General features: G+C 51.7%; 1 protein-coding gene across 2 annotated transcripts in view; it reads left to right on the forward strand.

The window, feature by feature from the left end:
• Positions 1-27797, forward strand: part of LOC138522053 (patr class I histocompatibility antigen, A-2 alpha chain-like) — a 269113-nt gene extending 241316 nt beyond the window's left edge. Inside the window, exons 6-8 of one of the 2 annotated variants that reach the window (XR_011283225.1) lie at positions 20677-20728; positions 20995-21032; positions 26706-27797. Coding sequence is in view for 1 of the 2 variants with exons in the window: in XM_069635284.1 (XP_069491385.1) it covers positions 20677-20706; positions 20995-21023 (59 nt within the window). In the remaining variant the exon portion in view is untranslated. The remainder of the gene's footprint in view (positions 1-20676; positions 20729-20994; positions 21033-26705) is intronic. The other variant, XM_069635284.1, reaches the window with a different exon arrangement.
• Positions 27798-28000: the final 203 nt, after the last annotated feature.

The raw sequence follows: 28000 nt of genomic DNA on the forward strand, positions 1-28000 counted from the left end.
GCACAAGCACGACCCAGTGCACGTGCCTTAAATCCTGACCTCTGTCCCACAATGCCCTGGGCTCGCCTGAAGCATGTCCCAGTGCACGTGCCTTCAATCCGTACCTCATTCCCACAATGCACAGAACTCCGCCAATCACGTCCCAATCCACTCGCCTTAAATCCTTACCGCTAACCCACAATTCTTGGGGCTCTGCCAAGCACGTCCCAATGCACGTGCCTTCAATTCTTACCTCTATGCCACAATGCCTTGAGCTCCGCCAAGAACATCCCAGAGCATGCGCCTTAAATCCTTACCTCTAACCCACAATATCTGGGGCTCGGCCAAGCACTTCCCAGTGCAAATGCTTTCAATCCTTACCTCAATCCCACAATGCCTGGAGCTCCACCAAGCACGTCCCAATGCATGTGCCTTCAATCCTTACCTCTATACCACAATTCTTGGGGCTCTGCCAAGCACGTCCCAATGCACGTGCCTTCAATCCTTACCTCTATGCCACAATGCCTATGGCTCGCCCAAGCATGTCCCAGTGCAGGCGCCTTCAATCCTTACCTCTGTCCCACAATGCCTGGAGCTCTGCCAAGCACGTCCCAGAGCATGCGCCTTAAATCCTTACCTCTATCCCACAATGCCTGGGGCTCTGCCAAGCACATTCCATTGCACATGCCTTTAATCCTTACCTCAATCCCACAATGCCCAGAGCTCGCACAAGCACGTCCCAGTGCACGCGCTTTCAATCCTTACCTCTATCCCACAATGCCTGGGGCTCTGTCAAGCATGTTCCAGTGCAAGTGCCTTCAAACCTTACCTCTATCCTACAATGCCTGGGGCTCACCCACGTGTGTCCCAGTGCACATGCCTTCTATCCCACAATGCCCGAAGCTCGCACAACAAGTCCCAGTGCACGTGCCTTCAATCCTTACCTGTATCCCACATGGCCTGGGGCTCGCCTGAAGCACGTTCCAGTGCACATGCATGCAATCCTTACCCCTATCCCACAATGCCTGGGCTCCCCCAAGCATGTCCCAGTGCTTGTGCCTTCAATCCTTACCTCTATCCTACAATCCCACAATGCCTGGGGCTCTGCCAAGCACATCCCAGTGCACGCACCTTCAATCCTTACCTCTAGCCCACAATACCTGGGGCTCTGCCAAGCACGTTCCAGTGCACGTGCCTTCAAACCTTACCTCTATCCAAGAATGCCTGGGGCTCGCCCAAGCATGTCCCAGTGCACGTGCCTTCAATCCTTATGTCTATCCCACAATGCCCGGAGGAGCTCGCACAAGCACGTGCTAGTGTACGCGCCTTCAATCCTTACCTCTATCCCACAATGCCTGGGGCTCTGCCAAGCACATCCCAGTGCACGCACCTTCAATGCTTACCTCTAGCCCACAATACCTGGGGCTCTGCCAAGCACGTTCCAGTGCACGTGCCTTCAAACCTTACCTCTATCCCAGAATGCCTGGGGCTCGCCCAAGCATGTCCCAGTGCACGCACCTTCAATCCTTACCTCTAGCCCACAATGCCTGGGGCTCTGCCAAGCACATTCCAATGCACGTGCCTTCAAACCTTACCTCTATCCCACAATGCCTGGGGCTCCCCCAAGCATGTCCCAGTGCACATGCCTTCTATCCCACAATGTCCGGAGCTCGCACACGTCCGTCCCAGTGCATGCACCTTCAATCTTTACCTGTATCCCACAATGCAAGGAACTCCGCCAAACACGTCCCAATCCACTCGCCTTAAATCCTTACCTCTATACGACAATTCTTGGGGCTCTGCCAAGCACGTCCCAATGCACGTGCCTTCAATCCTTAACTCTATCCCACAATGCCTGGGGCTCCGCCAAGCACTTCCCAGTGCACATGCCTTCAATCCTTACCTCAATCCCACAATGCCTGGACCTCCGCCAAGCACATCACAGTGCACGCGCCTTAAATCCTTACCTCTATCCCACAATGCCTGGAGCTTCATCAAGCACGTCCCAATGCATGTGCCTTCAATCCTTCCCTCTATCCCACAATTCTTGGGGCTCTGCCAAGCACGTCCCAATGCACATGCCTTCAATCCTTACCTCTATGCCACAATGCCTAGGGCTCGCCCAAGCATGTCCCAGTGTACGCGCCTTCAATCCTTACCTCTATCCCACCATGCCTGGAGCTCCGCCAAGCACGTCCCAGAACATGCACCTTCAATCCTTACCTCCATCCCACAATGCCTGGGGCTCCGCCAATCACGTTCCAGTGCATGTGCCTTCAAACCTTACCTCTATCCCACAATAACTTGGCTCGCCCAAGCTTGTCCCAGTGCACGTGCCATCAATCCTTACCTCTATCCCACAATACCTGGGGCTCTGCCAAGCACGTTCCAGTGCACGTGCCTTCAAATCTTACCTCTATCCCACAATGCCTGGGGCTCGCCCAAGCATGTCCCAGTGCACGTGCCTTCAATCCTTGCCTCTATCCCACAATGCCCGGAGCTTGCACAAGCACGTCCGAGTGTACGTGCCTTCAATCCTAACCTCTATCCCACAATGCCTGGGGCTCTGCCAAGCACATTCCAGTGCATGTGCCTTCAAACCTTACCTCTATCCTACAATGCCTGGGCTCCCCCAAGCATGTCCCAGTGCACGTGCCTTCTATCCCACAATGCCCGGTGCTCGCACAAGCACATCCCAGTGCATGCACCTTCAATCTTTACCTGTATCCCACAATGCCCGGGGCTTGCACAAGCACGACCCAGAGCATGCGCCTTCAATCCTTACCTGTATCCCACAATGCCCGGGGTTTGCCAAAGCACGTTCCAGTGCACATGCATCCAATCCTTACCTCCATCCCACAATGCCTGAGGCTTGCCAAAGCATGTCCCAGTGCATTTACCTTTAAGCTTTACCTCTATCCCACAATTCTTGGGGCTCTGCCAAGCATGTCCCAGTGCACGCGCCTTCAATCCTTACCTCTATCCCACAATGCCTGGGGCTCCCCCAAGCATGTCCCAGTGCACGCGCCTTCAATCCTTACCTCTATCCCACAATGTCTGGGGCTCTGCCAAGCACGTCCCAGAGGAGGCGCCTTAAATCCTGACCTCTATCCCGCAATGCCTGGGGCTCTGCCAAGCAGGTCCCATTGCACGTGCCTTGAATCCTAACCTCAATCCCACAATGCATGGAACTCTGCCAATCACGTCCCAATCCACTCGCCTTAAATCCTTACCTCTATCCCACAATTCTTGGGGCTCTGCCAAGCACGTCCCAATGCACGTGCCTTCAATTCTTACCTCTATGCCACAATGCCTTGAGGTCCGCCAAGCACGTCCCAGAGCATGCGCCTTCAATCCTTACCTGTATCCCACAATGCCCGGGGTTTGCCAAAGCACGTTCCAGTGCACATGCATCCAATCCTTACCTCCATCCCACAATGCCTGAGGCTTGCCAAAACATGTCCCAGTGCATGTACCTTTAAGCTTTACCTCTATCCCACAATGCCTGGGGTTTGCACAAGGACGTCCCAATGCATGTGCCTACAATCCTTACCTCTATCCCACAATTCTTGGGGCTCTGCCAAGCTGTCCCAATGCACGTGCCTTCAAGTCTTACCTCTATGCCACAATGCCTGGGGCTCGCCCAAGCATGTCCCAGTGTAGTGCCTTCAATCCTTACCTCTACCCCCACAATGCCTGGGGCTTGCACAAGCATGTCCCAGTGCACGTGCCTTCAATCCTTACCTTTATCCCACAATGCCTGGAGCTCTGCCAAGCACATCCCAGTGCACGTGCCTTAAATCCTTAACTCTATCCCACAATGCCTTTGGTTCACCCAAGCACATCCCAGTGCATGCGCCTTCAGTCCTTACCTCTAGCCCCCAAATCCTGGAGCTCTGCCAAGCACGTCTCAATGCAATTGCCTTCAATCCTTACCTCTATGCCACAATTCCGAGGGCTCTCCCATGTATGTCCCAGTGCATGCGCCTTCAATCCTTACCTCTATCCCACAATTCCTGGACCTCCGCCAAGCATGTCCCAGAGCACACGCCTTAAATCCTTACCTCTATCCCACAATGCCATGGAGCTCCACCAAGCACTTCCCAGTGCACGTGCCTTAAATCCTTACCTCAATCCCACAATGCATGGAGCTCCACCAAGCACGTCCCAGTGCACGTGCCTTAAATCCTTACCTCTATGCCGCAATGCCTATGGCTCGCCCAAGCAGGTCTCATTGCACGTGCCTTGAATCCTAACCTCAATCCCACAATGCATGGAACTCTGCCAATCACGTCCCAATCCACTCGCCTTAAATCCTTACCTCTATCCCACAATTCTTGGGGCTCTGCCAAGCACGTCCCAATGCACGTGCCTTCAATTCTTACCTCTATGCCACAATGCCTTGAGGTCCGCCAAGCACGTCCCAGAGCATGCGCCTTCAATCCTTACCTGTATCCCACAATGCCCGGGGTTTGCCAAACCACGTTCCAGTGCACATGCATCCAATCCTTACCTCCATCCCACAATGCCTGAGGCTTGCCAAAACATGTCCCAGTGCATGTACCTTTAAGCTTTACCTCTATCCCACAATGCCTGGGGTTTGCACAAGGACGTCCCAATGCATGTGCCTACAATCCTTACCTCTATCCCACAATTCTTGGGGCTCTGCCAAGCACATCCCAATGCCCGTGCCATCAAGTCTTACCTCTATGCCACAATGCCTGGGGCTCGCCCAAGCATGTCCCAGTGTAGTGCCTTCAATCCTTACCTCTACCCCACAATGCCTGGGGCTTGCACAAGCATGCCCCAGTGCACGTGCCTTCAATCCTTACCTTTATCCCACAATGCCTGGAGCTCTGCCAAGCACATCCCAGTGCACGTGCCTTAAATCCTTAACTCTATCCCACAATGCCTTTGGTTCACCCAAGCACACCCCAGTGCATGCGCCTTCAGTCCTTACCTCTAGCCCCCAAATCCTGGAGCTCTGCCAAGCACGTCCCAATGCACGTGCCTTCAAGTCTTACCTCTATGCCACAATGCCTGGGGCTCGCCCAAGCATGTCCCAGTGTAGTGCCTTCAATCCTTACCTCTACCCCACAATGCCCGGAGCTCGCACAAGCACGTCCGAGTGTACGTGCCTTCAATCCTAACCTCTATCCCACAATGCCTGGGTCTCTGCTAAGCACGTTCCAGCGCACGTGTCTTCAAACCTTACCTCTATCCCACAATGCCTGGGGCTCCCCCAAGCATGCCCCAGTGCACGTGCCTTCTATCCCACAATGCCCGGTGCTCACACAAGCACATCCCAGTGCATGCACCTTCAATCTTTACCTGTATCCCACAATGCCCGGGGCTTGCACAAGCACGACCCAGTGCACGTGCCTTAAATCCTGACCTCTGTCCCACAATGCCCTGGGCTCGCCTGAAGCATGTCCCAGTGCACGTGCCTTCAATCCGTACCTCATTCCCACAATGCACAGAACTCCGCCAATCACGTCCCAATCCACTCGCCTTAAATCCTTACCGCTAACCCACAATTCTTGGGGCTCTGCCAAGCACGTCCCAATGCACGTGCCTTCAATTCTTACCTCTATGCCACAATGCCTTGAGCTCCGCCAAGAACATCCCAGAGCATGCGCCTTAAATCCTTACCTCTAACCCACAATATCTGGGGCTCGGCCAAGCACTTCCCAGTGCAAATGCTTTCAATCCTTACCTCAATCCCACAATGCCTGGAGCTCCACCAAGCACGTCCCAATGCATGTGCCTTCAATCCTTACCTCTATACCACAATTCTTGGGGCTCTGCCAAGCACGTCCCAATGCACGTGCCTTCAATCCTTACCTCTATGCCACAATGCCTATGGCTCGCCCAAGCATGTCCCAGTGCAGGCGCCTTCAATCCTTACCTCTGTCCCACAATGCCTGGAGCTCTGCCAAGCACGTCCCAGAGCATGCGCCTTAAATCCTTACCTCTATCCCACAATGCCTGGGGCTCTGCCAAGCACATTCCATTGCACATGCCTTTAATCCTTACCTCAATCCCACAATGCCCAGAGCTCGCACAAGCACGTCCCAGTGCACGCGCTTTCAATCCTTACCTCTATCCCACAATGCCTGGGGCTCTGTCAAGCATGTTCCAGTGCAAGTGCCTTCAAACCTTACCTCTATCCTACAATGCCTGGGGCTCACCCACGTGTGTCCCAGTGCACATGCCTTCTATCCCACAATGCCCGAAGCTCGCACAACAAGTCCCAGTGCACGTGCCTTCAATCCTTACCTGTATCCCACATGGCCTGGGGCTCGCCTGAAGCACGTTCCAGTGCACATGCATGCAATCCTTACCCCTATCCCACAATGCCTGGGCTCCCCCAAGCATGTCCCAGTGCTTGTGCCTTCAATCCTTACCTCTATCCTACAATCCCACAATGCCTGGGGCTCTGCCAAGCACATCCCAGTGCACGCACCTTCAATCCTTACCTCTAGCCCACAATACCTGGGGCTCTGCCAAGCACGTTCCAGTGCACGTGCCTTCAAACCTTACCTCTATCCAAGAATGCCTGGGGCTCGCCCAAGCATGTCCCAGTGCACGTGCCTTCAATCCTTATGTCTATCCCACAATGCCCGGAGGAGCTCGCACAAGCACGTGCTAGTGTACGCGCCTTCAATCCTTACCTCTATCCCACAATGCCTGGGGCTCTGCCAAGCACATCCCAGTGCACGCACCTTCAATGCTTACCTCTAGCCCACAATACCTGGGGCTCTGCCAAGCACGTTCCAGTGCACGTGCCTTCAAACCTTACCTCTATCCCAGAATGCCTGGGGCTCGCCCAAGCATGTCCCAGTGCACGCACCTTCAATCCTTACCTCTAGCCCACAATGCCTGGGGCTCTGCCAAGCACATTCCAATGCACGTGCCTTCAAACCTTACCTCTATCCCACAATGCCTGGGGCTCCCCCAAGCATGTCCCAGTGCACATGCCTTCTATCCCACAATGTCCGGAGCTCGCACACGTCCGTCCCAGTGCATGCACCTTCAATCTTTACCTGTATCCCACAATGCAAGGAACTCCGCCAAACACGTCCCAATCCACTCGCCTTAAATCCTTACCTCTATACGACAATTCTTGGGGCTCTGCCAAGCACGTCCCAATGCACGTGCCTTCAATCCTTAACTCTATCCCACAATGCCTGGGGCTCCGCCAAGCACTTCCCAGTGCACATGCCTTCAATCCTTACCTCAATCCCACAATGCCTGGACCTCCGCCAAGCACATCACAGTGCACGCGCCTTAAATCCTTACCTCTATCCCACAATGCCTGGAGCTTCATCAAGCACGTCCCAATGCACGTGCCTTCAATCCTTCCCTCTATCCCACAATTCTTGGGGCTCTGCCAAGCACGTCCCAATGCACATGCCTTCAATCCTTACCTCTATGCCACAATGCCTAGGGCTCGCCCAAGCATGTCCCAGTGTACGCGCCTTCAATCCTTACCTCTATCCCACCATGCCTGGAGCTCCGCCAAGCACGTCCCAGAACATGCACCTTCAATCCTAACCTCCATCCCACAATGCCTGGGGCTCCGCCAATCACGTTCCAGTGCATGTGCCTTCAAACCTTACCTCTATCCCACAATAACTTGGCTCGCCCAAGCTTGTCCCAGTGCACGTGCCATCAATCCTTACCTCTATCCCACAATACCTGGGGCTCTGCCAAGCACGTTCCAGTGCACGTGCCTTCAAATCTTACCTCTATCCCACAATGCCTGGGGCTCGCCCAAGCATGTCCCAGTGCACGTGCCTTCAATCCTTGCCTCTATCCCACAATGCCCGGAGCTTGCACAAGCACGTCCGAGTGTACGTGCCTTCAATCCTAACCTCTATCCCACAATGCCTGGGGCTCTGCCAAGCACATTCCAGTGCATGTGCCTTCAAACCTTACCTCTATCCTACAATGCCTGGGCTCCCCCAAGCATGTCCCAGTGCACGTGCCTTCTATCCCACAATGCCCGGTGCTCGCACAAGCACATCCCAGTGCATGCACCTTCAATCTTTACCTGTATCCCACAATGCCCGGGGCTTGCACAAGCACGACCCAGAGCATGCGCCTTAATTCCTGACCTCTATCCCACAATGCCTGGGGCTCGCCTGAAGTATGTCCCAGTGCACGTGCCTTCAATCCTTACCTCAATCCCACAATGCATGGAACTCTGCCAATCACGTCCCAATCCACTCGCCTTAAATTCTTACCTTTATCCCACAATACTTGGGGCTCTACCAAGCACGTCCCAATGCACGTGCCTTCAATTCTTACCTCTATGCCACAATGCCTTGAGCTCCGCCAAGCACGTCCCAGAGCATGCGCCTTAAATCCTTTCCTCAATCCCACAATGCCTGGGGCTCTGCCAAGCATGTCCCAGAGCACACGCCTTAAATCCTTACCTCTTTCCCACAATGCCTGGAGCTCCGCCAAGCACGTCCCAGAGCATGCGTCTTAAATCCTTACCTCTATCCCACAATGCCTGGGGCTCCACCAAGCACTTCCCAGTGCACATGCCTTCAATCCTTACCTCTATACCACAATCCTTGGGGCTCTGCCAAGCACGTCCCAATGCACGTGCCTTCAAACCTTACCTCTATCCCACAATGCCTGGAGCTCCCCCAAGCATGTCCCAGTGCCTTCTATCCCACAATGCCCGGAGCTCGCACACACCCGTCCCAGTGCATGCACCTTCAATCTTTACCTGTATCCCACAATGCATGGAACTCCGCCAATCACGTCCCAATCCACTCGCCTTAAATCCTTACCTCTATACGACAATTCTTGGGGCTCTGCCAAGCACGTCCCAATGCACATGCCTTCAATCCTTACCTCTATACCACAATTCTTGGGGCTCTGCCAAGCACGTCCCAATGCACGTGCCTTCAATTCTTACCTCTATGCCACAATGCCTGGAGCTCCGCCAAGCACGTCCCAGAGCATGCGCCATAAATCCTTACCGCTATCCCACAATGCCTGGGGCTCCACCAAGCACTTCCCAGTGCACATGCCTTCAATCCTTACCTCAATCCCAAAATGCCTGGAGCACCACCAAGCACGTCCCAATGCACGTGCCTTCAATCCTTACCTCTATACCACAATCCTTGGGGCTCTGCCAAGCACGTCCCAATGCACGTGCTGTCAATCCTTACCTCTATGCCACAATGCCATTGGCTCGCCCAAGCATGTCCCAGTGCAAGCGCCTTCAATCCTTACCTCTATCCCACAATGCCTGGGGCTCTGCCAAGCACGTGCCATTGCACATGCCTTCAATCCTTACCTCTATCCCACAATGCCCGGAACTCGCACAACATGTCCCAGTGCACATGCCTTCAATCCTTACCTGTATCCCACAATGCCTGGGGCTCTGCCAAGCACATTCCAGTGCATGTGCCTTCAAACCTTACCTCTATCCCACAATGCCTGGGGCTCCCCCAAGCATGTCCCAGTGCACGTGCCTTCAATCCTTACCTGTATCCCACAATGCATGGAACTCCGCCAATCACGTCCCAATCCACTCGCCTTAAATCCTTACCTCTATACGACAATTCTTGGGGCTCTGCCAAGCATGTCCCAATGCACGTGCCTTCAATCCTTACCTCTATCCCACAATGCCTGGGGCTCCGCCAAGCACTTCCCATTGCACATGCCTTCAATCCTTACCTCTTTCCCACAATGCCTGGAGCTCCGCCAAGCACATTCCAGCACACGCGCCTTCAATCCTTACCTCAATCCCACAATGCCTGGAGCTCCGCCAAGCACATCCCAGTGCACGCGCCTTAAATCCTGACCTCTATCCCACAATGCCTGGAGCTTCACCAAGCACGTCCCAATGCACATGCCTTCAATCCTTACCTCTATGCCACAATGCCTAGGGCTCGCCCAAGCATGTCCCAGTGCACGTGCCTTCAATCCTTACCTCTGTCCTACAATGTCTGGGGCTCTGCAAAGCATGTCCCAAAGCATGCACCTTAAATCCTGACCTCTAGCCGACAATGAGTGGGGCTCTGCCAAGCACGTTCCAGTGCATGTGCCTTCAAATCTTACCTCTATCCCACAATGCCTGGGGCTCGCCCAAGCATGTCCCAGTGCACGTGCCTTCAATCCTTGCCTCTATCCCACAATGCCCGGAGCTCGCACAAGCACGTCCGAGTGGACGTGCCTTCAATCCTAACCTCTATCCCACAATGCCTGGGGCTCTGCCAAGCACATTCCAGTGCACGTGCCTTCAAACCTTACCTCTATCCCAGAATGCCTGGGGCTCCCCCACGCATATCCCAGTGCACGTGCCTTCTATCCCACAATGCCCGGAGCTCGCACAAGCACATCCCAGTGCATGCACCTTCAATCTTTACCTGTATCCCATAATGCCCGGGGCTTGCACAAGCACGACCCAGTGCACGCGCCTTAAATCCTGACCTCTATCCCACAATGCCTGGGGCTCGCCTGAAGCATGTCCCAGTGCACGTGCCTTCAATCTTTACCTCAATCCCACAATGCATGGAACTCTGCCAATCACGTCCCAATCCACTCGCCTTAAATACTTACCTCTATACCACAATCCTTGGGGCTCTGCCAAGCACGTCCCAATGCACGTGCCTTCAATTCTTACCTCTATGCCACAATGCCTATGGCTCGCCCAAGCATGTCCGAGTGCAAGCGTCTTCAATCCTTATTTCTATCCCACAATGCCTGGGGCTCTGCCAAGCACGTACCATTGCGCGTGCCTTCAATCCTTACCTCTATCCCACAATGCCCGGAACTCGCACAACATGTCCCAGTGCACGTGCCTTCAATCCTTACCTGTATCCCACAATGCCTGGGGCTCTGCCAAGCACATTCCAGTGCATGTGCCTTCAAACCTTACCTCTATCCCACAATGGCTGGGGCTCCCACAAGCATGTCCCAGTGCACGTGCCTTCTATCCCACAATGCCCGGAGCTCGCACACGCCCGTCCCAGTGCATGCACCTTCAATCTTTACCTGTATCCCACAATGCATGGAACTCCACCAATCACGTCCCAATCCACTCGCCTTAAATCCTTACCTCTATATGACAATTCTTGGGGCTCTGCCAAGCATGTCCCAATGCACGTGCCTTCAATCCTTACCTCTATCCCACAATGCCTGGGGCTCCGCCAAGCACTTCCCAGTGCACATGCCTTCAATCCTTACCTCTTTCCCACAATGAATGGAGCTCCGCCAAGCACATCCCAGTGCACGCGGCTTCAATCCTTACCTCAATCCGACAATGGGTGGAGCTCCGCCAAGCACATCCTAGTGCACGTGCCTTAAATCCTGACCTCTATCCCACAATGCCTGGAGCTTCACCAAGCACATCCCAATTGACGTGCCTTCAATCCTTACCTCTATCCCACAATTATTGGGGCTCTGCCAAGCACGTCCCAATCCACTCGGCGTAAATCCTTACCTCTATACCACAATTCTTGGGGCTCTGCCAAGCACGTCCCAATGCACGTGCCTTCAATCCTTACCTCTATGCCACAATGCCTATGGCTCGCCCAAGCATGTCCCAGTGCACGCGCCTTCAATCCTTACCTCTATCCCACAATGCCTGGGTCTCCGCCAATCACGTTCCAGTGCATGTGCCTTCAAACCTTACCTCTATCCCACAATAACTCGGCTCGCCCAAGCCTGTCCCAGTGGACGTGCCATCAATCCTTACCTCTATCCCACAATACCTGGGGCTCTGCCAAGCACGTTCCAGTGCACGTCCCTTCAAATCTTACCTCTATCCCACAATGCCAGGGGCTCGCCTGAAGCATGTCCCAGTGCACATGCCTTCAATCCTTACCTCAATCCCAAAATGCCTGGAGCTCCACCAAGCACGTCCCAATGCACGTGCCTTCAATCCTTACCTCTATACCACAATCCTTGGGGCTCTGCCAAGCACGTCCCAATGAACGTGCCGTCAATCCTTACCTCTATGCCACAATGCCCGGAACTCGCACAACATGTCCCAGTGCAAGCGCCTTCAATCCTTACCTCTATCCCACAATGCCTGGGGCTCTGTCAAGCACGTGCCTTCAAACCTTACCTCTATCCCACAATGCATGGAACTCCACCAATCACGTCCCAATCCACTCGCCTTAAATCCTTACCTCTATATGACAATTCTTGGGGCTCTGCCAAGCATGTCCCAATGCACGTGCCTTCAATCCTTACCTCTATCCCACAATGCCTGGGGCTCCGCCAAGCACTTCCCAGTGCACATGCCTTCAATCCTTACCTCTTTCCCACAATGCCTGGAGCTCCGCCAAGCACATCCCAGTGCACGCGCCTTCAATCCTTACCTCAATCCCACAATGCCTGGAGCTCCGCCAAGCACATCCCAGTGCACGTGCCTTAAATCCTGACCTCTATCCCACAATGCCTGGAGCTTCACCAAGCACATCCCAATTGACGTGCCTTCAATCCTTACCTCTATCCCACAATTATTGGGGCTCTGCCAAGCACGTCCCAATCCACTCGGCTTAAATCCTTACCTCTATACCACAATTCTTGGGGCTCGCCCAAGCATGTCCCAGTGCACACGCCTTCAATCCTTACCTCTATCCCACCATGCCTGGAGCTCCGCCAAGCACGTCCCAGAGCATGCACCTTCAATCCTTACCTCTATCCCACAATACCTGGGGCTCTGCCAAGCACGTTCCAGTGCACGTGCCTTCAAATCTTACCTCTATCCCACAATGCCAGGGGCTCGCCTGAAGCATGTCCCAGTGCACATGCCTTCAATCCTTACCTCAATCCCAAAATGCCTGGAGCTCCACCAAGCACGTCCCAATGCACGTGCCTTCAATCCTTACCTCTATACCACAATCCTTGGGGCTCTGCCAAGCACGTCCCAATGAACGTGCCGTCAATCCTTACCTCTATGCCACAATGCCCGGAACTCGCACAACATGTCCCAGTGCAAGCGCCTTCAATCCTTACCTCTATCCCACAATGCCTGGGGCTCTGCCAAGCACGTGCCTTCAAACCTTACCTCTATCCCACAATGCTTGGAGCTCCCCCAAGCATGTCCCAGTGCACGTGCCTTCTATCCCACAATGCCCGGAGCTCGCACACGCCCGTCCCAGTGCATGCACCTTCAATCTTTACCTGTATCCCACAATGCATGGAACTCCGCCAATCACGTCCCAATCCACTCGCCTTAAATCCTTACCTCTATCCCACAATGCCTGGGGCTCTGCCAAGCACGTGCCTTCAAACCTTACCTCTATCCCACAATGCCTGGGGCTCCCCCAAGCATGTCCCAGTGCACGTGCCTTCTATCCCACAATGCCCGGAGCTCGCACACGCCGGTCCCAGTGCATGCACCTTCAATCTTTACCTGTATCCCACAATGCATGGAACTCCGCCAATCACGTCCCAATCCACTTGCCTTAAATCCTTACCTCTATCCCACAATGCGGGCTCGCCTGAAGCATGTCCCAGTGCACATGCCTTCAATCCTTACCTCAATCCCACAATGCATGGAACTCTGCCAATCACGTCCCAATCCACTCGCCTTAAATCCTTACCTCTATACCACAATGCCTGGGGCTCCACCAAGCACATCCCAGTGCACTTGCCTTCAATCCTTACCTCTTTCCCACAATGCCTGGAGCTCCGCCAAGCACATCCCAGTGCATGCGCCTTCAATCCTTACCTCAATCCCACAATGCCTGGAGCTCCAGCAAGCACATCCCAGTGCACGCGCCTTAAATCCTGACCTCTATCCCACAATGCCTGGAGCTTCACCAAGCACGTCCCAATGCACGTGCCTTCAATCCTTACCTCTATCCCACAATTATTGGGGCTCTGCCAAGCACGTCCCAATGCACATGCCTTCAATCCTTACCTCTATGCCACAATGCCTAGGGCTCGCCCAAGCATGTCCCAGTGCACGCGCCTTCAATCCTTACCTCTATCCTACAATGTCTGGGGCTCTGCCAAGCACGCGCCTTAAATCCTGACCTCTAGCCCACAATGCGTGGGGCTCTGCTAAGCATGTCCCATTGCACGTGCCTTCAATCCTTACCTCAATCCCACAATGTATGGAACTCTGCCAATCACGTCCCAATCCACTCGGCTTAAATCCTTACCTCTATACCACAATTCTTGGGGCTCTGCCAAGCACGTCCCAATGCACGTGCCTTCAATCCTTACCTCTATGCCACAATGCCTATGGCTCGCCCAAGCATGTCCCAGTGCACGCGCCTTCAATCCCTACCTCTATCCCACCATGCCTGGAGCTCCACCAAGCACGTCCCAGAGCATGCACCTTCAATCCTTACCTCTATCCCACAATGCCTGGGTCTCCGCCAATCACGTTCCAGTGCATATGCCTTCAAACCTTACCTCTATCCCACAATAACTCGGCTCGCCCAAACCTGTCCAGTGCACGTGCCATCAATCCTTACCTCTATCCCACAATACCTGGGGCTCTGCCAAGCACGTTCCAGTGCACGTGCCTTCAAATCTTACCTCTATCCCACAATGCCTGGGGCTCACCCAAGCATGTCCCAGTGCACGTGCCTTCAATCCTTGCCTCTATCCCACAATGCCCGGAGCTCGCACAAGCACGTCCGAGTGTACGTGCCTTCAATCCTAACCTCTATCCCACAATGCCTGGGGCTCGCCTGAAGCATGTCCCAGTGCACATGCCTTCAATCCTTACCTCAATCCCACAATGCATGGAACTCTGCCAATCACGTCCCAATCCACTCGCCTTAAATCCTTACCTCTATACGACAATGCCTGGGGCTCCACCAAGCACTTCCGAGTGCACATGCCTTCAATCCTTACCTCAATCCCAAAATGCCTGGAGCTCCACCAAGCACGTCCCAATGCACGTGCCTTCAATCCTTACCTCTATACCACAATCCTTCGGGCTCTGCCAAGCATGTCCCAATGCACGTGCCGTCAATCCTTACCTCTATGCCACAATGCCTATGGCTCGCCCAAGCATGTCCCAGTGCAAGCGCCTTCAATCCTTACCTCTATCCCACAATGCCTGGGGCTCTGCCAAGCACGTGCCATTGCACGTGCCTTCAATCCTTACCTCTATCCCACAATGCCCGGAACTCGCACAACACGTCCCAGTGCACGTGCCTTAAATCCTGACCTCTTGCCCACAATGAGTGGGGCTCTGCCAAGCACGTTCCAGTGCACGTGCCTTCAAATCTTACCTCTATCCCACAATGCTTGGGGCTCACCCAAGCGTGTCCCAGTGCACGTGCCTTCAATCCTTACCTGTATCCCATAATGCCCAGCGCTTGCACAAGCATGTCCCAGTGCACTCACCTTCAATCCTTACCTCTATCCCACAATGCCTGGGGCTCTGCCAAGCACGTGCCATTGCACGTGCCTTCAATCCTTACCTCTATCCCACAATGCCCGGAACTCGCACAACACGTCCCAGTGCACGTGCCTTAAATCCTGACCTCTAGCACACAATGAGTGGGGCTCTGCCAAGCACGTTCCAGTGCACGTGCCTTCAAATCTTACCTCTATCCCACAATGCTTGGGGCTCACCCAAGCGTGTCCCAGTGCACGTGCCTTCAATCCTTACCTGTATCCCATAATGCCCAGCGCTTGCACAAGCATGTCCCAGTGCACTCACCTTCAATCCTTACCTGTATCCCACATGGCCTGGGACTCGCCTGAAGCACGTTCCAGTGCACATGCATGCAATCCTTACCTCTATCTCACAATGCCTGGGGCTCGCCCAAGCACGTCCCAGTGCATGCGCCTTCAATCCTTACCTCTATCCCACAATGCCCTGGGCTCGCACAAGGACATCCCATTTCACGCACCTTCAATCCTTACCTCTATCCCACAATGCCTGGAGCTCCGCGAAGCACGCCCCATTGCAGGCACCTTCAATCCCTGCAAACATTTTACTCCAGCCTTGCAAACTGCTTAACCAATCACATTTGAGCATGTGCCCGACAAGCTTAAATGTATACAATTTCATACTGAACGTATTTTGTTAAAAATTATTGCAGTCAGACCACTTAAAGAAAACAATGAGACGTATTCTGATTCTACCGCAAACAAAAATGAATTGGTGGAACTCTATTCAGCTGTGTGTATGAGCAGAACTGTCACATGTTTTCCTGTGGGGAAACCCTGACACATGCAAAGCACTGTATGTCTTTTCACACCACTTTTGGACCGATGGACTGATTTCTCCAAACCTTTCAAATATTTGCTAATAGGTTGTCAAACGTTTCTGGAAAGTTTTGTACGCATTCGTGAAAAAGTTCGAATGTTATGAACAATAGAATTGAGCAAAATGCTAGCAAAGTTGTGTCTTCACTATAGATCAAAAACTGTTGACCTGTTTAAAAAACAATTCTATATTTGGGGTCAGGGTCTGCTGCATTTCTCTCCCCTGGGATTTGGGCATCTCTGGTCCAGATTCAGGGGTTACAGAGAGTATGCAATGCTTGCAGAGCTTTGTGGAGGGGGTTTGAGTGTATGAACCAACAGTGTGAGTGACTTGCTGTTTCTACCCAGGCCTTGTGTATGGCTCAAATACTGTGTATTATGTTATGTTACCCTGCTTTCATACTGTGCCAGCGCCTGATCCTTGCCCGTGGCTTCTTCTGCCCACACCCGGGGTGCCCCATCGTATATGCCCTGTGTACATGCCTTGTGTATGGCTCAAATACTGTGTATTATGTTATGTTACCCTGCTTTCATACTGTGCCAGCGCCTGATCCTTGCTCGTGGCATCTTCTGCCCACACCCGGGGTTCCCCATCTTATATGCCCTGTGTACATGCCTTGTGTATGGCTCAAATACTGTGTATTATGTTATGTTACCCTGCTTTCATACTGTGCCAGCGCCTGGTCCTTGCCCGTGGCATCTTATGCCTCTGCCCGCCCGGGGTGCCTCCTCTTATATGCCCTGTGTACATGCCTTGTGTATGGCTCAAATACTGTGTATTATGTTATGTTACTCTGCTTTTATACTGTGCCAGCGCCTGATCCTTGCCCGTGGCATCTTCTGCCCACACCCGGGGTGCCTCCTCTTATATGCCCTGTGTACATGCCTTGTGTATGGCTCAAATACTGTGTATTATGTCATGTTACCCTGCTTTCATACTGTGCCAGCGCCTGATCCTTGCCCGTGGCTTCTTCTGCCCACACCCGGGGTGCCCCATCTTATATGCCTTGTGTACATGCCTTGTGTATGGCTCCAAATACTGTGTATTATGTTATGTTACTCTGCTTTCATACTGTGCCAGCGCCTGATCCTTGCCCGTGGCTTCTTCTGGCCCCGCCCGGGGTGCCCCCTCTTATATGCCTTGTGTACATGCCTTGTGTATTATGTTATGTTACTCTGCTTTTATACTGTGCCAGCGCCTGATCCTTGCCCGTGGCTTCTTCTGGCCCCACCCGGGGTGCCCCCTCTTATATGCCTTGTGTACATGCCTTGTGTATGGCTCAAATACTGTGTATTATGTTATGTTACTGTGCTTTTATACTGTGCCAGCGCCTGATCCTTGCCCGTGGCATCTTCTGCCCACACCCGGGGTGCCTCCTCTTATATGCCCTGTGTACATGCCTTGTGTATGGCTCAAATACTGTGTATTATGTCATGTTACTCTGCTTTCATACTGTGCCAGCGCCTGATCCTTGCCCGTGGCTTCTTCTGGCCCCACCCGGGGTGCCCCCTCTTATATGCCTTGTGTACATGCCTTGTGTATGGCTCAAATACTGTGTATTATGTTATGTTACTGTGCTTTTATACTGTGCCAGCGCCTGATCCTTGCCCGTGGCATCTTCTGCCCACACCCGGGGTGCCTCCTCTTATATGCCCTGTGTACATGCCTTGTGTATGGCTCAAATACTGTGTATTATGTCATGTTACTCTGCTTTCATACTGTGCCAGCGCCTGATCCTTACCCGTGGCTTCTTCTGCCCACACCCGGGGTGCCCCATCTTATATGCCTTGTGTACATGCCTTGTGTATGGCTCAAATACTGTGTATTATGTTATGTTACCCTGCTTTCATACTGTGCCAGCGCCTGATCCTTGCCCGTGGCTTCTTCTGCCCACACCCGGGGTGCCCCATCTTATATGCCTTGTGTCCAGGCCTTGTGTATGGCTCAAATACTGTGTATTATGTTATGTTACTATGCTTTCATACTGTGCCAGCGCCTGATCCTTGCCCGTGGCATCTTCTGTCTCTGCCCGCCCGGGGTGCTCCATCTTGTATGCCTTGTGTACATGCCTTGAGTATGGCTAGAATACTGTGTTATATTACTTTACTCTGCTTTCATACTGTGCCAGCGCCCGAACCTTGCCCGTGGCATCTTGTGCCCCTGCCAGGGGTGCCCCATCTTATATGGATTGTCTTCTGAAGAAAGTCAGAGAATAGATGTGTTGCGATAGCCTAAGCAATTTGGTTCCAAGGCAGGTTTGGAGAGCTATGAATTACATATCGATTAATGTCATGAATAGATTCTACACAACCTAACCCCCCACCTAGATCCCCCTTACAGCCTTGCTACCAGTCACTGATTATACAGTAAGTGCAAGCTGCCTAGCCCCTCTCTCACAGCCTTCCCGTCAGTCACTGATTATACAGTAAGTGCAAGCTGCCTAGCCCCCCTTACAGTCTTGCTACCAGTCACTGATTATATAGTAAGTGCAAGCTGCCTAGCCCCCCTTACAGTCTTGCTACCAGTCACTGATTATATAGTAAGTGCAAGCTGCCTAGCCCCCCTTACAGCCTTGCTACCAGTCACTGATTATACAGTAAGTGCAAGCTGCCTAGCCCCCCTTACAGTCTTGCTACCAGTCACTGATTATACAGTAAGTGCAAGCTGCCTAGCCCCCCTTACAGTCTTGCTACCAGTCACTGATTATACAGTAAGTGCAAGCTGCCTAGCCCCCCTTACAGTCTTGCTACCAGTCACTGATTATACAGTAAGTGCAAGCTGCCTAGCCCCTCTCTCACAGCCTTCCCGTCAGTCACTGATTATACAGTAAGTGCAAGCTGCCTAGCCCCCCTTACAGTCTTGCTACCAGTCACTGATTATACAGTAAGTGCAAGCTGCCTAGCCCCCCTTACAGCCTTGCTACCAGTCACTGATTATACAGTAAGTGCAAGCTGCCTAGCCCCCCTTACAGTCTTGCTACCAGTCACTGATTATACAGTAAGTGCAAGCTGCCTAGCCCCCCTTACAGTCTTGCTACCAGTCACTGATTATACAGTAAGTGCAAGCTGCCTAGCCCCCCTTACAGCCTTGCTACCAGTCACTGATTATACAGTAAGTGCAAGCTGCCTAGCCCCTCTCTCACAGCCTTCCCGTCAGTCACTGATTATACAGTAAGTGCAAGCTGCCTAGCCCCCCTTACAGCCTTGCTACCAGTCACTGATTATACAGTAAGTGCAAGCTGCCTAGCCCCTCTCTCACAGCCTTCCCGTCAGTCACTGATTATACAGTAAGTGCAAGCTGCCTAGCCCCCCTTACAGTCTTGCTACCAGTCACTGATTATACAGTAAGTGCAAGCTGCCTAGCCCCCCTTACAGCCTTGCTACCAGTCACTGATTATACAGTAAGTGCAAGCTGCCTAGCCCCCCTTACAGTCTTGCTACCAGTCACTGATTATACAGTAAGTGCAAGCTGCCTAGCCCCCCTTACAGTCTTGCTACCAGTCACTGATTATACAGTAAGTGCAAGCTGCCTAGCCCCCCTTACAGTCTTGCTACCAGTCACTGATTATACAGTAAGTGCAAGCTGCCTAGCCCCCCTTACAGTCTTGCTACCAGTCACTGATTATACAGTAAGTGCAAGCTGCCTAGCCCCCCTTACAGTCTTGCTACCAGTCACTGATTATACAGTAAGTGCAAGCTGCCTAGCCCCCCTTACAGTCTTGCTACCAGTCACTGATTATATAGTAAGTGCAAGCTGCCTAGCCCCCCTTACAGTCTTGCTACCAGTCACTGATTATATAGTAAGTGCAAGCTGCCTAGCCCCCCTTACAGTCTTGCTACCAGTCACTGATTATACAGTAAGTGCAAGCTGCCTAGCCCCCCTTACAGCCTTGCTACCAGTCACTGATTATACAGTAAGTGCAAGCTGCCTAGCCCCCCCTCTCACAGCCTTCCCACCAGTCACTGATTATACAGTAAGTGCAAGCTGCCTAGCCCCCCTTACAGCCTTGCTACCAGTCACTGATTATACAGTAAGTGCAAGCTGCCTAGCCCCTCTCTCACAGCCTTCCCGTCAGTCACTGATTATACAGTAAGTGCAAGCTGCCTAGCCCCCCCTCTCACAGCCTTCCCACCAGTCACTGATTATACAGTAAGTGCAAGCTGCCTAGCCCCCCTTACAGCCTTGCTACCAGTCACTGATTATACAGTAAGTGCAAGCTGCCTAGCCCCCCTTACAGTCTTGCTACCAGTCACTGATTATACAGTAAGTGCAAGCTGCCTAGCCCCCCTTACAGTCTTGCTACCAGTCACTGATTATACAGTAAGTGCAAGCTGCCTAGCCCCCCTCACAGCCTTGCTACCAGTCACTGATTATACAGTAAGTGCAAGCTGCCTAGCCCCCCTTACAGTCTTGCTACCAGTCACTGATTATACAGTAAGTGCAAGCTGCTTGCTCACTCTCCTTATTTTATTTTTCAGTAAAAGACGGCTACACTCCACCGAGAGAAGGTGTGTGACTTCGGAATTGTGGGTGAGTTTTCTTAGTTATCTGGGCGTGGGGGGTGGGGAGATGCTCTTGTGATGCCCCTGAACCTTTGATGTCATAGTTTGATTGATTATCATTGGCCGATCATCACCAGAGACTCTCTTCACTAAGATTTTCAATAAACAGTCCCTTGTAATGTTATTCATTTTTTGAATTAATAAAGATTTGTATGCAAAAAAAGCTAAAACCTCTTTTAAAGAAAACAAGTGAAGCCTCACGCGGTGTCCGTCTTTCTTCTCTGTCCATATCAGGTCCTGCTGATGTCATCCAGCGCCTCTAATGCCTGAAGGTAGGGTACGGCGCCCCGTTGTTGCCATCTCCAGAAAATGCCAAACACAAATGAGTAGTCTATATGAGGATGTTTTAGGATGTGTCTGAAGGCCTGCTCCGTTTATGTGAACGTCCAGAGTTGTTACCCCAGAGCCCATGTTTTAGTAGCTTGAGTAGGTTTTGTTAGCAGGTGGGTCAAGGCTTCTCCCCCCTTTCCTCGCCTGTTGGTGGGGTTAGACGAGCACTCTACACCGCACTCAGAAAGGAAGTGCAGTGGACGAGGAAGCAGCTATCATACAGTGGTTAGTGTCACTACTTTCCATCGCTGTTAAGCTGTGTACATTATTTAAGGAAAGTTGATGTCAATTCTAGAAACGTACAAGTCTCTGGGGTTAAACGCTTATAATCTCTTAACAGTTGGAGCCAACGTCACAGACAGTTAGGACTCACTGATGCTCGGTACAGTGAGTACTCAAAGATTAGGCATATAGAGGGGCAGGGGGGGCAGGACCACCCTCCACTCCACCATGATGCAGAGCTTCTTTGGAATACTGGTTGGTAACTTACAGAGGTGGTAATTGTGAGTTGTGGTCCTGAGCAGTTATCGGTGGAAGGGGGAATATGACCCCCAGTTGGCCCTCTTGTGCCTCCTTCCCGGAAGGTTGGCTCTTTGAAAGTAACACTTGCAGGTGCTCTGCTCTGGGTAGAGTTACAGGCTTCATGGAAGAAGCTCGGCAGGTACCAGGTGTTGGGATCTGCTCTGGGTAGAGTTACAGGCCTCATGGGAGAAGCTCGGCAGGTCCAGGCATCGGGATCTGCTCTGGTTAGAGGTACAGGCCTCATGGAAGAAGCTCAGCAGGTCCCAGGCGTTGGAATCTGCTCTGGTTAGAGTTACAGGCCTCATGGGAGAAGCTCGGCAGGTCCCAGGCATCGGGATCTGCTCTGGGTAGAGGCGCAGGCCTCATGGAACAAGCTTGGCAGGTCCCAGGCGTTGGGATCTGCTCTGGGTAGAGTTACAGGCCTCATGGGAGAAGCTTGGCAGGTCCCAGGCATTGGGATCCACTTCTTTGGATGCTTTGAGAGGAGCGGCTGGAAAGAAGGGGCAAAAAATGCTTGTGTTTCAATTCCAAATGTGCAGCCAGTGAAATAACTTCACCCACAGGACCAGATGCTGGTAACACCATCAGGCCCCTGGATACATTGTGAGAACCTTTCCCCAGGGTTTACTATTAAGTTATCAGTTATCAGTATTAATGGATACCCTGGAGTATGGGTGCAGAGCTCATGGGGGGGGAGGCTGACTCTTGAGTTCACATTTCTTAATCCTTCCAAGAATGGAAGAATCCCATACCTGCTCTTGAATTGAGAGCCCTTCTTGGCTGTCAGTCATGTCCTTCTTTTTATTTTACTTCAGTTTGTTGTGGTGCATCCAGACCCCCCCCCCGTCCCCACCTCTGTGTGTTTTACCTGAACAGGCAGGGGGCGCACATTCTTCCAGGCTTTGTTGGATAGGTCTCCAGCTCGGGGGGAGGGTCATCTTGGACAGAGTTTCTCCTGCGGGGGTTCATGTTCTGGATGCGATTTTAGCAGAAGTGGGCGATCTTAGCAGAAGTGGGCGATCTTAGCAGAAGTGGGCGATCTTAGCAGAAGTGGGCGATCTTAGCAGACTTCAGTTCTCTGCTCGCAGGTGGAAGCTATATCTGCAGGTGGTTCAGTACATGTTCTATCCTTGTGGATGGATTGTATTATTTGCAAAATGCTCTTGCCTCACTGGGTGAGTGGGAAAGGGTCCGGCCGACGCCTTCTGTCTGGAATGGTAAGGAAAGGCTCTTTCACCGTCTCTCCAACACCAGTGACTGGCAGAACTTCACAGACATTCAGATGCTTTCCGAATGCCATGATGATTCCAGTTGCTGTAGGCCGGCTTCACTAGTCCTGGTGTTTAGAGCTTGTGGAACAGGGTGTTCCTGCAACTTCCTCTAAGGGAAGCCCTCAACCTCCAGAACATTCTCCCTAGGCTTGGCACACTTTATGAATGTCTAAATAAATAAATAAATAGTGAGCAGTGACAGGTTCCTCAGGGTCCAGGATCTCTGAGGAAAGGCCTCGCCCCTCCTGAACAATGTGAGCCGTGACAGGTTCCTCAGGGTCCAGGATCTCTGAGGGAAGGCCTCTCCCCTCCTGAATGCTGTGAGCACTGATATGTCCCTTAGGGTCCAGGACCTCTGAGGCAAGGCCTCGCCCCTCCTGAGCACTGTGAGCAATGACAGGTTCCTCAGGGACCAGGATCTCTGAGGAAATGGCTCGCCCCGCCTGGAATCTGAGTAGTGACATGTTCCTCATGGTCCAGGATCTCTGAGGATTACCCCCCCCCCCCTCCTGAACACTGTGAGCAGTGACAGGTTCCTCAGGGTCCAGGATCTCTGAGGAAAGGCCTTGCCCCTCCTGAACACTGTGAGCAGTGGCAGGTTCCTCAGGGTCCAGGATCTCTGAGGAAAGGCCTTGCCCCTCCTGAACACTGTGAGCAGTGACAGGTTCCTCAGGGTCCAGGATCTCTGAGGAAAGGTCTCGCCCCTCCTGAACACCGTGAGCAGTGACAGGTTCCTCAGGGTCCAGGATCTCAGAGGAAAGGCCTCGCCCCTCCTGAACACTGTGAGCAGTGACAGTTTCCTCAGGGTCCAGGATCTCTGAGGAAAGGCCTCGCCCCTCCTGAACACTGTGAGCAGTGACAGGTTCCTCAGGGTCCAGGATCTCTGAGGAAAGGTCTCGCCCCTCCTGAACACTGTGAGCAGTGACAGGTTCCTTAGGGTCCAGGATCTCTGAGGAAAGGCCTTGCCCCTCCTGTACACTGTGAGCAGTGACAGGTTCCTCAGGGTCCAGGATCTCCAGTTCATTGAAAGGTCTTCTTAGCCCCGGCTATCAGGGGATGGGTGCAGCCAGGAAGGAAAGTAAAAGTGAGTGGATGTGTCTCTGCCATTGGTCACTCTGCAACGGTACTAATCCCCCTTCCCGGCAGGTTGGGCAATGCGTGGGGTACTGCAGTATCGTACAGCCTAGTCACTCCTGATAAAGTCACAGACTGCGTCCATTTCTCAGCACCAGCCTAAAGAGTAACCAGACATCCTAGGGTCCATCAGGCTTCTCTGGGTACCGGATTCTCCTAACGTTACATAGGCTGCATGCCTGTGGCTCCACTGTTGTTGACAGGGGGTGCCCACTTACAGTTGGGAGAGGCATGACGAGTGCTCTAGATTGAGCCCGTCTCACACTAGTACCCTCCACCCCTTTTTGGTTCTGGAAGCCAAAGTTCCTTCCTCTGACCCAGATGTTTAGTGAGCCTCTTCTTTCCTAAAATGCAGATGTGGAACTTTTTGTCAATCCAGATCCTGATCCAGCGCAAGAGCCATCATTCAGCCAACACATGAGACCCCTGTGCCTGCTGTTGGGGGTTTTGGCATTAATGTCCACTGTCACAGGCCAAGCAATCACCACAGCACTTGCACACCAAAACTGCCGAACCAGAGAGGGTGTATTTTACCTAACACTGGGGTGGGAGTAAGGGAAGTAAACCATGATGGTAATTATCGTCACTTGAAGTCCCAAAGTTTTCAGAGTGGCCAATGCATGGTCCAAAGGCCCACACACCCCCTGAAAAATGCAGCCAAAGTCATGTTCAGTTCTCCAGGTTGTGGAGCATCTGGCACCCCTGCCTGCCGCTGCTGGTGCACGATGGCCCTCCTCTGCAGTGGTCTTTGGCTTGCGGTGGCATTTTACTTCTTTTCCACCTGTTCTTGGTTGATTTTTAGGCCATTGTTGTTGCCTCTGCCCAGGGCGATGCAGCAGCTGGCCTGGCTGGTGATATGATGTGATATGATGGGTTATCTATAAAGCGCTTAATACCCAGAGGTTTCTAAGTGCGGACCCGGGGATCGAACCTGTGTTGCTCCGTATCTTCTTGCTTCCAAGGTGAGCATGTTGCCTCTAAGTTATCCTCCCTACCCCCCTCTTGGCTCAGCGTCTCTAGGTAAAGACCCCTCTAGGTCCTTCTCCACTGTCTCTCAGGTCCTTGGGTGGTTAGTGATTTTACTTGGACCCAGAATCTGGCTCGGACCCAGAATCTGGCTCCGGACTACCCACAAACCTTCATCTTGCTCTCTGGGGGTCTTTAGGCTTTTGCCCTCACCACTCGCTGGGCGTGTACCTTGACTGCACCCCTGCTCAAGCCTCATAGGTATTTTCTGCTGCTTCTTAGCACCTCTCTAGCCATTGCTGTCTTGGATTGGCCAATGCTTGTTCTCTGCGTGGGACCTCTCTCCCCCTCCTGCTCCTCTCTGACCCTACTGTATCGCCAACCTTTCCCTGGCATAGGCATTCATACTTTGACTTATTTTTTATTGAGCAGTCACAACCTGACTGGGAACATCCCCCCGCGCCCCTTGACCTGCCAGCGCGAGGTATGATACAGTCAATCTCGTGACTATAGAAAACACTTCTAGCTAAGGAATGTGCTCCAGAATACACCTCTGCAGATTCCCAGATACTGGTATTGAAATGCTTCTTATCACTCAGATGGATAAAGAATTTCCTCTAGAATAAACCTCTGCAGCTTCCCACATACTGGGATTTACATACTCCTAATCACTCTGATGGATAAAGAATGTCCTCCAGAATAAACCTCTGCAGCTTCCCAGATAGTGGGATTTAAATGCTTCTTATCACTCAGAGAGATAAAGAATGCCCTCCAGAATAAACCTCTGCAGCTTCCCAGATACTGGGATTTAACTACTCCTAATCACTTAGACGGATAAAGAATGCCCTCCAGAATAAACCTCTGCAGCTTCCCAGATACTGGGATTTAACTACTCCTAATCACTTAGACGGATAAAGAATGCCCTCCAGAATAAACCTCTGCAGCTTCCCAGATACTGGGATTTAACTACTCCTAATCACTTAGACGGATAAAGAATGCCCTCCAGAATAAACCTCTGCAGCTTCCCAGATACTGGTATTTAACTACTCCTAATCACTTAGACGGATAAAGAATGCCCTCAAGAATAAACCTCTGCAGCTTCCCAGATACTGGGATTTAAATGCTTATTATCACTCAGACGGATAAAGAATGCCCTCCAGAATAAACCTCTGCAGCTTCCCAGATAGTGGTATTTAAATGCTTATTATCACTCAGACGGATAAAGAATGCCCTCCAGAATAAACCTCTGCAGCTTCCCAGATACTGGGATTTAAATGCTTCTCATTACTCAGATGGATAAACTGCTAAAGGCAAAGCAGGGAAAGGAAAGACAGGCTAAAGAGGGAGAATAGTAACGGGTTAAAGGCAGTAGATCCTGAAAAGGAGAAATTGGCAAAAACAACAGAAAATGAACAATAGTCTTGCAAAGTGAGGGACAAGTGACTAGGCATGGCACACAAAAAACATTCTAGTCACCAGTAGAATGGTGCATTCTGGGATTAGGCTCTAACACAACTGCTTAACTTGAAAGGCACAGAGCCATCTTCTTTGCTTTCGATGACGAACGCTGGGAACTTGTGTCACTGGTAAATAACTTTCCATTGTTGCCTCATTTTATTTGAAATCTGTGCCCCGTGTCCGGTCGCTAGCTGAAAATGATAGTGTCTTAAATATTCTTGGTAAAATTGCTCCTCTAATCTTAGAAATATCCCTTTTTTACAGATGCAGGGACTGGGAAAGGAAGCCACTTTCAGCACCATCTAGTGAATGCAGAAACTAGACAGGATCTCTGGGAATCTGAGCTCCAGGGATATCCAGGAACATTATGATCTCCTTTGTTGCTGCTCCAGGATTCTCGCTTTCATTGCACCTGCTTCCACCAAAAGCGCTTCCTTTTCCTTTTATTAAACTCCTTATAAAATTGTATCAGGGACATCAATGGGGCTTCATAATCTAGAATGATTGAGGGGTGCGATTGTATCTTGCATTTATTCTGATGTGCTTGAAAGCTTTAGATTTTTTGGGCCCAGCAAAGTACCCTCTAAATGCATATTCTGCGTGCTTTATAGTTGGAATGTAGACATGTAAGTCCAGAATTTATAATTTGTTTAAATGTTGTGCCTTAGTAACTCTTGGAATATCCGTCTGTAATTGCATTATTTCTGTGATAGGCTGTTCAAATTCTGCCACAAGATTTATCATGTATTGACCAAAGACCCACCAATTTCTATCCCAGAAGCCCATTACCCAAAGTCTGTGCCTAGTGCCCTGCTGAGGTCTGTGGGTATGGAGGTTGGAGGGGATCAGATAGGGGGTGAATGGCAAATCTTGGGGAGCAAGACCTTTAAGATAAGTCCATATTATTAGCCCCCCGTACACATATAGAAGGAATTCTAGAGAGGCTCTGGTGAATCATTGGACGATGCTTGTGGGCTCTGCATGCAGAGATCTAGAGAGATCCACAAATCTGGTCTCTTTAGCAATATCCATTCCAAAGTCCCCTCAATGAATAGAATGTGGCATGGTTCTGTGGCCGAGTTTATGCATCTGCTCACAGTGTAGCTCAAACCTTCATTCTCAGTTCAGAGTCATGGGTAGTCCTGGGGTTCAACGCGGGTGGGTTTGGGAGGAGAAGGCCCGCTAATCATTTCCCCATAACCAACCCATTTTCTGTATTTGTCCACGACGATCAGCGATAACCAATGTAGAATGTACAGAGGCGGGTCTGGCTGTCCTCATTTTAATTGTCTCTTTGGGGCTGGGGTTTTGGATTTTGCTGCTTATTTCTGCAATAAATTAAAGATAATAAAAAAAGAGCCTTTTTCATGTTGTTTATTTTAGATTTGGAAGACACTGAGGCCATACGTAGAGGGCTTCATGGCACCCCGAGAGGAAATGGGGAGGGGAGACCAGCAACAGGGGGAGGAGGTGGATGCTGGAAACCAGTCAATAGCATTTCTTGGAGCATCCAGACTGAAAGATCAAAAGAAATATCGAGGCTTAATACCACCAAAAAT

Source organism: Ambystoma mexicanum, chromosome 13, assembly GCF_040938575.1.
Source record: "Ambystoma mexicanum isolate Mex_15411 chromosome 13, UKY_AmexF1_1, whole genome shotgun sequence".
Lineage (NCBI taxonomy): Eukaryota > Metazoa > Chordata > Amphibia > Caudata > Ambystomatidae > Ambystoma > Ambystoma mexicanum.